This window comes from Engraulis encrasicolus, chromosome 7, assembly GCF_034702125.1.
Source record: "Engraulis encrasicolus isolate BLACKSEA-1 chromosome 7, IST_EnEncr_1.0, whole genome shotgun sequence".
NCBI classification, from domain to species: Eukaryota; Metazoa; Chordata; class Actinopteri; order Clupeiformes; family Engraulidae; genus Engraulis; species Engraulis encrasicolus.
In genome coordinates, this window is record NC_085863.1 from 39,778,882 (window position 1) to 39,791,381 (window position 12,500).

At 44.9% G+C, this 12,500-nt stretch overlaps 1 protein-coding gene across 1 annotated transcript in view; it reads left to right on the forward strand.

Annotated features, from left to right (window-relative positions):
* The window catches only part of abcg4a (ATP-binding cassette, sub-family G (WHITE), member 4a), a 59,061-nt gene that overhangs the window by 30,528 nt on the left and 16,033 nt on the right, over positions 1-12,500 (forward strand). The window contains exon 3 of the mRNA XM_063202538.1: positions 9,878-9,995. Coding sequence (XP_063058608.1) covers positions 9,878-9,995 — 118 coding nt within the window. The remainder of the gene's footprint in view (positions 1-9,877; positions 9,996-12,500) is intronic.

Sequence of the window (12,500 nt, forward strand, 5' to 3'; positions counted from 1 at the left end):
GGGAACGGCAGGGGGAAGGGATGGATGAGGTTGGTGGAGAGATACATTTTGACAGTGTAACAAATGAATGAATGAATGAATGAATGAATATAATTCAATAGTAATTCAACACTCAATACAATACAGAGGAAGACCAAATACACTCTACAGAATAGTGTGAAATTTTACTAAGCATTGAATCGGAACACATTCAAATTTAACTCATTTCCATAGAGTGTATTTATTGCTTTTTTAAGTCTTGAATTACTGTATCAATGCTACGTTTACTCCAGGGAAGTTGGGTGTGGGGATAGGATGGTATGGGTGTGGGATGGGCCGGATGGGGGTGGGCCAGGGGTGACGCAGGGAGACATGACATTTTTGGAGTTCCTTGACATGCGCCGCAGCATGCTGTCCCTGGTGCGTAAGCGGACTACGAGTGGTTTCTAGTGAACAGATGTGTATCGTCAGGAGCATATGTGCTCTGTCCTCTCTAAGTAGTGTTACATCAGTTTCGCTTTGCCTTCCGGCTACGATGTGATGGACATACTCGCGTGCACACACGCGCACACAGACACACATGTATGCACGCACGCACGCATGCACGCAGACAGACAGACTGACAGATCACACACACACACACACACACACACACACACACATGCACACACAATGATAAGTGCTAGGGCTACCGTTATGGCACCTTTGAAAAATGATGGTTTGGTACGTAAGTCTTTCAGAAGTGTCTGTGAGCAGCTTCTGCCCCCGATAAGAGCCCTGCACTGTAGCGCATCAATCATTGGACTTCCAGAGATTTCTGGGAATCTTGTCAAAGATGGACTGAAAAAGTATGGATGGCGGTTCAGATGGCTTTTGCAAGGACGACAAGCCCCTCATAACTCACTTGTATCCCTTTCTCAATTTCAATCTTTATCGTTGCTGAGATCAGGTAGGGGAAGCAGGTCTCAGAAGGACTGTGAGTTGGCTTTTGTAAGGAGGGCGCACCCTCCTGTACTCACACTTGTCCTTTTCTTTCCGCAGTACTGTAGTTTGCAGATCTGCCTGGCTATATTGCAGAGTTGGGGCAGAAGGCTGAGCTCAGGAGGGCTGTGGCCCAATCTAGGCTCTGTCGTTAACATGTTGCTATTTCCTCTCCAAAACCTCATTCCTGTGAGGTGTTGTGGTGCACTGCACTTAAAAACACTGTACCATGAACAGGCAACTCGCCCATTAGGACCAAGGTTTGAGTGCGGCCTGGGTTAATTCCCAACCTTGCCCCATCTCTTTCGTCCACTTCCTCTCCATTAGCATCTTCACTGTCCTAACGAAGTAACCAAAATACCAAATACACCAAAAATATACTTAAAAACTCTTGCCTATACATGCACTAATTCATCTGGAACATCTGGGAATTTTCAGGTGAATGTCAGCATTCTGACATATTGACGTGGGGGGAAAGATACAAAAATTGCAGACATACTTTTAACATTTGTATTTGTCTCTTGTTGTAGAACGTAGTTGGTGAGGGGAAGCATTCTTCAACTCTTTTTGGCATTATTCCTACTTCATTTACACTTTTGACGTGACATTGCGTGGCCACGCGCACCACCAGGGGCGATTTTAGCTTTTGATCTTTAGGGGGGCCTGGCCCCTGGTGCTGACAGTGGTACCTGACAGAGGTACCTGACAGAGCAAGTGTTCCATTTCTATATCAGATTTGAGATTTTGTTTTCAAAAGGCTTTCAATTTTAAATAACAGTTCACTCAACCAAGGACTACCCACAAGTCATGACATTACATTTTCTCCCATGAAATCTAACTTACATTACCTACATACGGTATCCTTGTGATTGGGAGCCTACTGTGTGTGAGATATGCACCCTAATGGTTGTCATAGTTCTTACGTGATTGAGAGGAAAGAAAAAGACAGAGGAAAAAATTATAATAAATTATAGGGAGTATTATACAGAGTACATACAAAGCAAGATGAAAATTAAGCTTTTTTTGTCACAACATGATAGCTAACTGTTAGGGAAGCTCTACAGGTAGACCTACAGTAATTTGAACAGGAAGCTTGTTCCATCATTTCACAGCATAATGGCTAAATGCCATTTCACCTTGTCTGGATTTTACCCTTGGCACAACAAGTAGAGAAGACACTGAAGAACTAAGACTCCTAATTGGATGGTATATTGTAGCATATCTGCAATATATTTAGGGTTTTCCCTCTTATGTGCGCTCCTTGCACCGCAAATGACAGTTCCAATCGGTAGCTCAACAGATAAATATTCATCGTGAGTTTTTAAAATCTGACATCTCCTTCTCAAGCAAACATAAAAATAACAATTAAAACATTACCTGCCCAAAGTCATGCTGATGATGGGAATCTTGCAACAAGGTGCGCGCTCCCTGTCAAACATGTAAATAGACAGTAGGCCTAGAGACCGCGCAGGCACCAAAGTCACTCCTGCTCATTCCGAGCCAGTATGTTCCAATAACAATAGCAAAGTAACGTCCAACCGTTCCCAATCATTAAAATCAGTAGGCTAAGTGAGAAGTTGGAGAGCCCGCATTCTCACATCACAATTAGGCTACATCATCACCAAAATATGGATAAACCTCCCCTGCATATGGGCGAACCTCGACCATCTATTTAATGTGACTCACCGTATAAATTTCAGCCGAATTGCCTACTGTTCGCTAGAACTATTCCAACGCAAGACTGAAGCATGTTTCATTCCCTCACAACTTCTAAACGCTCCCAGGCAGATAGGCTATATAATTTTGACTGTCCTGATGGTAGCGTAGGCTATTAGGCTAGTAGTAACAACCCCTATTTAGCACTCTGTCCTCATCATTTTCGTTAGATTTTTTTTCTGATAGGCTACGTTTGCAAAGAAATGGCATGGTTTCCACAGTAGGTTGATTACGCATTGTATTCCATCTGTATTTTGACTCCCCTTTCCGTTATCTTGCTACCTCAAGCTTTTGTGATTCAGACTGACTCACCTTGCATGAAGTGGTCAACAGAGAGCCCTATAACAGCGACAAAAGTGAAAGTATTGTGTGTCCCAAGGCACCACCTCACAAAATCTTAGCCACCGCTACCTATGTTAAGCATATTTCACGGATATCCACAACCTGATAGTGGACGATTTTAGTGGTCTTTCATTGCAACTAGAGATGCACCGGATCCAAGATCCGGTTCCGGATCCGGCAGGATAATAGGGTTTTTCACAGGATCCGGATCCGGTTCCAGGATCCAGGATCCGGTAGCCGAGGCTTTTCAGTCAAAATAGTTTGAGCCAACGTGATAAAAAGGGCCCACATGTGCGAGTAGGCTATGTGTTTCAACTCTTTCATAGGATCCGGTATCCGGTTCCGGATCCGGCAGGATCTTAAGCAGTGGATCCGGTATCCGGCAGGATCCTAAAAATAAGGATCCGGTGCATCTCTAATTGCAACACTTTTTTTTTTAACCAACGTTTACCAGCTTACAAAACTATATCAGTTATGATGACAATCAATGTTATCAAAGTCCACACATAGCACTACAGTAGCCTACACCACTTTATTGTGTGTAGTGTGCTCCATACCTTCTCATCACAAGAATATGCACGGATTTGGGTTCTGCCTAGGCTGCATGAAAAATCCAGAAACTACTAGAAACTTTCCCAAAAATCATAACTGAACACAACTCTGGTGGCAAGAAGTTGCATGAAGATGCAAACCAATCAGAAGTGGTGTAGCAGACTTGTCACAAGACCTTTCTTGAAGCTCATACACAGGGTTGCCAGACGGGGCAGGTGCAGCAGAATATTGCGCAAGGGCAAAGCGACTGCGCAATTGCATTCATTTTCATAATATTTTAAAAGGCTCCTGAGCTAGTGGGGCCGAGCCAAGTCACGGTGGGGTCGTGGCCCTACTAAAAATAGCCTAAACACGCCCCTGCGCACCACCATTTTAACATGGGGGGAAAACTGTGAGCTAGCACAGGTTCACATAGCAGACATGTCATTGTGACGACACTCTGACTAAATACACACCTAGCACACAGCACGCTGCACTCCTTCTATCAGTAGTGTCCATACGTCCTGTTCTAAATTGAGTTTGATTCTGATCAGTGGACTCAAGGGTGTGGCGTGTGTGGAATGAGAGATGGAGAGCTGATAGCGGCTGATAGCCCCGGCACACTTTCAAGCTGAAGCATCCCTTCAGGCCCCCCCCAACCCTATAGCCATGTATCTCCCCCAGTTGTGCATGTTAGACACATGGGTGATATCTCTCTCTCCATCTCTCTCTCTCCTCCATCTCCCTGACCCTGTGTCATGGGAATTGGAATGAGGGGCAGGGTGTCAGCGAGAGTGAGGTGGATGCCGTGGCCAACCATCACGTGATGGAATATAAATCTCCATGGCGATTTTAATAGCTAGCTTCCCCTTCTCCCCCCTCCGCTAACTCCTACTTAGGGCCAGGAAGAAACCATAATGTGTGTGTGTGTGTGTGTGTGTGTGTGTGTGTGTGTGTGTGTGTGTGTGTGTGTGTGTGTGTGTGTGTGTGTGTGTGTGTGTGTGTGTGAGAGAGAGAGAGAGAGAGAGAGAGAGAGAGAGAGAGAGAGAGAGAGAGAGAGAGAGAGAGAGAGAGAGAGATAGAGACAGGGCGGGGGGAGAGAGAGACAGAGAAAAAGGTAGCAGACAGAGCAAGTGAGATAAACAGAGAGAGTGAGCGAGACACAAAGAGAGAGAGAGAGAGAGAGAGAGAGAGAGACAGAGAGAGAGAGAGACACAGAGAGAGAGAGAGACAGAGACAGAGAGAGATGGACTGGAGCAACTGGGATCTCTCCCCATGAAATTGCCCCTTCCCCTCTACCTACTTCCTACTTTTGATGTGAAGGACGTTCCATCTGGGCTACCACCTACGTTGATCTGCATTTATATATATGATACATACACATAGTGTGTGTGTTCTCTGTGAAAATATAGCTGCTAGAAAGCTGCACTGTGTCACAGAAAAATCTGAGGAGCCTCACAGGAGTGCTTCTCAAGGCAATTCCCAGGTTTCCTTCAAGCCCCCGCAGAAAGCAGAGGGGGGCTGTGTGCAATTTGCGAAAGCAAATTACTAGTAACCTGCTTCGTAAAAATATTTGACCCTCTGAAGAGAGGGACATACCTCTCCAGGGCATTTCCTGTTTCTCCTTCACCATCCTCCATTGTGTCACCTTGCCATGACATAGTAAAATAAATCCATCTCTTATTAGGCCAAATCAAATCAGCCCACTGACCTCCTCTACCTAAATTGAATGAGGTGTATTAATAATTATTTAAATTCCCTCTGACAGATGGAGTCCAGAAGCGGGAGAAATCTGCAAAATTAATTTTTTGGTTCAGCAGTGCCCAATATACTGTGCGTCACTGTTTTCTTAGCTTTCTTTGTCTTCTGTACCCCCTAAGCTGTACCATAATTAGCCTCACTTATGCTCTATATATCTTCCTCTATCCAAATTTGATGCTCCATACATTTGCTTTTTTCCAATTTTACACCCTGCTGCACTGTGCTGCTCACATACCTTTAGTGGCACATGTACCCCTTGTTGGGAATCACTGCTGTAGGCGATTTCATTTTTTTTGTCCAACTGAATTGATTCTGATTCTAGAGCCCAGTTCAGTTGATATGATTCTGCTAATAGAGAGACCAAACCTTGATGCATACAATATATACTGTAGATATTGTTTGATTTTTTATGTGACTGAACAGATTCTGATTCTACTGGCTGATATGATTCCGCTTGTAGACACCAAATCTTAATGTGTCTCAAATGCAGCCAGTCCCAGTGTCTGTGCTCTCTCTTTGTGGTTTCGATAATCACATAAAAATGGGCTTCACTTGCAAATACATGGAGTCGGCTGGCCGACCAGCCCGACACACCGTCAGCAACATTGTGCTGACTGCAGGCCTCTCAGCAGGAATTAGCACATTGGTATCACAGCAAGATTTCACATGGGGAAACGCAGACAGGGTTTAACAGTGATAAATTAGTAATCGAGCCAGGCTGCATTGTCGCCATTTTCTACATTAGCGAGTATGACATGTGACTACACAGTAGAAAATGCAGTGTTAATTCAAACTCTTAGAGAGTGCTCTGGGACCAAATACACTGTAGGAAATTCTAAATTGACTCTCTAAGTGTTGAATTAACACTTCAAAATGTTACTGTTACCTTATTGATGGGGGTTCTACATTAGCGATTATGGCATGTGACTAGACTGAGGATATGTGTGTCATCTTATTGATGGGAAACTGGGCCACCTCTGAGGCAGAAATGACCAAAGGCATATGAGATCATCTTTCATCCCAGTAGAGTACATCTTACTGTGTTAATTCAACTCTTACAGAATAGGAACAAATAAACAAGTGATAAAAGAGTGAGATAATAGATTATAGCCACAAGGCTTTTTAGTCCCTGGACAGGAATTTATGTTGAGTTAAAAAGATGATTGGAATTAATAATAATAAACAAAAATATTATTGATTGTGTATAAAAAGACTCAAATTTAACACTGTTCTAAAGCTGTAATTGATTCCACTCCCTAAGTGTTGAGTAAAGACATTACAATTCGGTAACTGTGCATGCCTCTCGTCTTCTTAGAGCCGTGTAAGCCTTGGCAAGCGCCCTGATGTGTCTCCACAGGCATGGATGGATGTGGCATGGTGACAGGGTCCTTGCCATAAGGTTAGGTCATCTACTGACAATGCTCATTAAGTCCCATGCATCTCCAGGAGCTATGGACTTCAGCCACAGCGAAGTATACACTGCTGATTTTCGGGACGTGCGCGCGCGCGCGTGTGTGTGTGTGTGTGTGTGTGTGTGTGTGTGTGTGTGTGTGTGTGTGTGTGTGTGTGTGTGTGTGTGTGTGTGTGTGTGTGTGTGTGTGTGTGTGTGTGTGAGGGTAAGATCATTTAGGTGTGTGTGTGTATGTGTGTGCACATACATTGTGTGTGCATGCGTATGTATTCTTAATATCTGTATGTGTGTGTGGGTGTGTCCTTGTACATTTGTGTGCATGTCACATGTGTGTGTATATGTAAGGCCACTATGTGAAGGCTTGCATCATCAACGTGAGACCACATTAAGCGGGCCTGATGGAGTGATACGCTGATGTGATGGGGCCGTAGCTGTCCACGGCGGCGACATCATCAATATGCGCCGCACTACTCCGGCTGGGTGATTCATCAGCATGTAACCCACCACACATCAAGCTGTTATGAGAGAGACAACGCCCCTCTGTCTATATCCTGCCGGAAGGAGGCATCGCTATGTGGGAGAAGACGAGAGGAGAGGAGGAGCAGAGGATGAGTGAAGGAACACAGGAGGAGGAGAAGAGGAGGAGTGTAGGTAGAAAGGGGGAGAGGAAGATGAGTGAGGGAAGAGAGGAGGCAAAAGAAAGTGGAGGGGGGGGGGATGGAGAAAGAAAGGTGGGAGGATGAGTGAAAAGAAGTGAGGAGGAGTGTAGGTGGAAAGGGGGAGATGAGGATGAGTGAAGGAAGAGATGAGGAGAAGGGAAGTGGAGTAAAAATGGATTGGGGAGATGGAGATGGAGAGGAGGAGAGGGGTGGATAGGGGAGAACAAGAGGAAGATGAGAGGAGAGGGGGAGTGGGGAGGGGAAGAGGAGGAGCAATTGAGGAGGAGAGGAGAGGAGTGTTGGAAAAATCGGAAGGAAGAGTGGAAGAGGATGCGAGAAGAGGAGTGAAGTGGGTGAGAGGATGAGGAACGGAAGAGGAGAAGACGAGAGGATGAGAATAGAAAGAGGAGTGGAGGGGGCAGAAGATGAATATGCAGTAGTAGCAAAGGATGGGAGGATGAGGAGAGGAGTGGATGAGTAAATAAATAGAAGAGAGGAAAAGAAGAGAGAAAGATGAGAGCTACTAGAACCCTAGAGCTGATGTCTGCTGTGGAGAGAGCTCTAGCTGGCAGACAGACAGAGGAGTGTCTAAGACATACTCCTACCTCCCATCTTTCTCTGTCTCTCTCTGTCTCTCTCTCTCTCTCTCTCTCTCTCTCATCATGTCTTTCTCTACTGTCTCTCACCTACTCGCCACCACTCACTCTCACTGTCTCTGCCCCATTTTCTGTCTCTCTCATAGGCCTACACTCACGTCCTCTCCACCTTTCTCTCCTTCCCTTTCATGTTCTCTGATTCTCTCCATCAATCTGTCTCCTTCTCTAGATCGCCATCTCTCTTTGCATTTCTCTCTCTCTCTCTCTCTCTCTCTCTCTCTCTCTCTCTCTCTCTCTCTCTCTCTCTCTCTCTCTCCGGCTCCAGAGGGCTCCAGGAAGAAGAAACCCCCATAGATAATCAATAGCCCAGCGTGAAAGTAGAGGAGTTCTCTCTCATAGTACAGCCCCAAGCTCACCATTTATCACAGTACAAATGTGTGCGTGTGGGGGATATTTTTGTTTCTTTTTAAGCATTCCTATAATTGTAAATTTCTTTGAAAAAAAGTCTGTCTGAAGGAACAGCAGCTGCATGGCAATGTGCATCCCCTCCAGATATAGCGATAGCAAGACGTCACATTGATGTCATTTTTAGGCGCAGTCTGTGTTTCGAAGGTTTTTTTTTCAAGCCCTGCCCTACAGTACTGTAAGTGCGGGACTATTTCCCCCCTCTCTCTCCGACAGCAGAGGCAGACAGAGGACGACAGCAGCCTGCTGCCTGAGTTGTTTAAATGTCCTCAAAATCTGCCAGACCTCCAAAACACAGGCGGGCAGATCTGGGCAGATTTTTATATTCCAGCATCCGTATCGATCTCATCCCTCAAACCCAGTGCTCTGGCTGGCTGGCTGTCTGGGCCTCATTTCCTCTCGTCTCTCTCCCTACCTTTCAGCTTCTTCCCCTGTGGACCTCTCCACCTCCTAATCCTCCCCTCCACTCCACTCACCGGCCAGCCCGCGCCGCTGCATATAATGCAATGGCTGCCACTGTCTGGGATTTACTATTTCTGTTTGATGTCTTATTCTGGCATATATTTATTGCATACCCTTTAGCTCAGTGTCCCCGTTTCCAAGTGGCATAGACTGTGCTAATGATACACTGTGGCGGTAGGTCAGGAATATCAAACATGGAGTGGTTGTCTTACAACCTCTTTCTTTCCCTAGTTCTTTTTTTTTAAATATTGCATCTTGTATTTCGATGGGATGTGTAGGCCTATTTGTTTCCCCCCTCGCTTGACTCTGAAGACATGATGTTGGAATTTGATCCCTGTAGGGCACTCTGTCTGAGACAGCGCATGCGGTAGTAGAGTTCTGTACAGACATGGCATGTCTCTGCACACGATACAGAAAGGTATCTGTATGATTGTGCTACCCACATATAGGGAAAGGAAACACACTGCTATACATACGTGTAGTAGCACATGGGAGATGTATGACCATTCAGACAAATTACACACTCCGGGAGATGTATGAGTAGGAGTATTCAGACAAATTACAGTGCACACACTATTCATCATAGCCTACCTAGTATAATAATGTGTGTATTGTTTTCCTTTTTGCAAGTTTTTTGTGTCTTGTTATTCATTTTGTTATACACAGTATGTAACATTAGCCTATATTTTAGTCTTAAAAACTGTGTGCGCACGCGTATTGTAGTCCTCAAAGGCACATTACAGACACGGAACAAATTTGTTTTACACTTGGTGCATTGGTGCTCTATACACTACCACACTTTCATTTTTACAAAAGGAAAAAAAAACATCCTGGCTTGTGCTCAGGAAGCTAAGGTGATTTATCTGCGTTATCTCTGTGAAACATTATATCGATTGCCCGGTTTCTGTAAGTAACATTGTGGGGATAAAACATAACCCGCCATTATTGCTGTTTTTTCCCCTCTCTCTCCTCAGGATATAAGGCTCTGCTGAAGTGTCTGTCGGGCAAGTTCTGCAGTCGAGAGCTCATTGGGATTATGGGCCCGTCAGGGGCCGGCAAGTCCACCCTGATGAACATCCTGGCAGGCTATAGGTGAGACACGTCACAGCACATGACATTTACACAGTAAAATGGCAGTGTTTAAAAAAAGTGAAAGTGAAAGTGAAAGTCCTTTGGGAAACTCCAACTCCCATTGCCATTGTGACACAGCACTCCACAGCACACAAGTGAACACTGCACACTGCGCACAACGAAATTGCATTTATGCCTCACCCGTGCAAGGGGGCAGCCCTCAGTGGCGCCCCATGGGGAGCAGTGCGGTGGGACGGTACCATGATCAGGGTACCTCAGTCATGGAGGAGGATGGGGTAGAGCACTGGTTGATTACTCCCCCCACCAACCTGGCGGGTCGGGAGTCGAACCGGCAACCTCTGGGATGCAAGTCTGACGCCCTAACCGCTCACCCATGACTGCCCATGTTTATTCAGCACTATTCGGAAAATATATGGTCCCATCCAATGTTAAATTCTATTCTAATGAACATCCTTGCAGACTATAGATGAGACATGAGATGAGTGCATTACATTACATTACATTACATTACATTACATTACATTTAGTTAATTCTTTTATCAGTAACACCTTTATATGGATTGCATCATAATACATCATGACTTTTTCATGAAACATGGCTCGACATTCATAACAAACCTTTCCTGAATGTGACAGCTTGACAGCTTGTCAGATGGCACAAATGTCACTCAAAACCATCGAGCAGAGTGTGCGACATCCCCATTACTTATTCATTGAAGATTGATTCCCTAACAATTTCAGACACTTTTCTGACTTAACTTGCAGACTCGAAGAGAGACAGACACATTACTAAGATAAGAAGATGACTGTGAAATGTTTACAGTGACACTGTTATGTAATGATATGATATGATTGATTGATTATGGGTATGCCTATGGGCCAGCAAGGATGTGTGTGTGGGAATGTGTCCGAGACAGAGTGAGAGATTCTTACAGGGTGTTCTCGCGACAGAGAGCGAAGTGAGAAGAAGAGCAGAAGAGAAAGTGAAAGAGAGCATACTATTGCGCAGAGAGACGGAGAATGAGAAATAGATTTATGGAGAGGGGGAAACAGCAGAAAAGCGAGAGATGAAAGTAGCAATATCCTGAAGGGGAGTGGGAGTGGGGCGGCTTCTCTGCATTGTCTTTTAAAGTGCTCAGTGGCTGGATCCTGCAGCAGCACCTGGAGGTCATTGGTGGTCAAATTTACAGCTGTGTTCCTCCAGAGGCATCCATCCATCTGTCTGTTGCAGGCTTTGTAATTTCCTTTCTTTTCTCCCTGCCTCTCTCTCTCTCTCTCTTTCGTTCTGTCCTTCCCCCTATCTCTCTTTCACTGTGTCTCTGTCTCATCTCGTATCTCTTTCTCTTTCTCTTTCTCTCTCTCTCTCTCTCTCTCTCTCTCTCTCTCTCTCTCTCTCTCTCTCTCTCTCTCTCTCTCTCTCTCTCTCTCTCTCTTTCTCTTTTTCTCTCTCTCTTGATTTATGACATCTTCTGTGTGCCTCACGTTCAGGAGACAAGACCAGACAAAGCCCCTCTCTGAACCAGCAACACATACCTTGTCTCACATGTCAGCCGTCTCTTGTCTTGTAATCTCATGTTTTTTAGTCAATGCCTGTTAGCGTACAGAATCCCTGACTGGAAAACTCTAGCATATACTACAAAAACTCAAAACTACTGTATAAAACGACATGAAGCGTCAAAAGGAAATCATTCCATTTGCCAATCTCGTGATTTTCCTACTCACTGCCTTATATCATTAGCATCTCCATGAATAGATACAACTTCAAACAAGATGCAACAATCATTTCAAAAGGGAACAATTTCATTCAAAAACCTTGCCTTGCAATCTTCACCTGTCTTTTGCCTCAAAGCATCATGTCTTTACTCACTGCCTTAACATATCTGGTTGTGGACATAAAAGCAGTACTAAAAAAGAATAATTCAGTTTAACAAAACCTCGTCTCACTCAAACATGTCACTTGTTTGTTGGGTAGCATTAGTATATGTGTCAGCACCTGCATCAGTCATGACTGATAGGTTTGGAACAAAATAATAGATGTCACTCTTTACTACTGTGTATTACCATAGTGACTAGTTTTGTCTTAGTTTTGTCCCGTATTGAATAGGGTCAGAAGAGTTAAATAGTGGCCAGGTTCACATGGGAAAGCCATTCGTCACTCGTAAGTGTAGAGGGTAGGCATGCAGCCCAGTTGTAATTACACCATACAGTATTCAGAAGCTACAGGCTGGGACAGAAATGATGAAGGTCCTGAGGTAGTGGCTCCCTCGCTGCCCACCTTGTAGCCAATGACAGAGCGGAGAGGTCTGCTGGTTTGTAGCAGCAAAGCAGGGCGATGTTACTATACCGATGCAGTCCCTGTGCCACAGATCCGCCATTGCTCTTGTACTGTAGAGTGCTCCCACAGACGCCATGTTTGCGTCTGTTTCTACATGCTGTGTGAGACGCAGCCATGAGTGCATGCTGGTCCCCATATACATACGTGCGCATGCACACGCACGCCCGCAC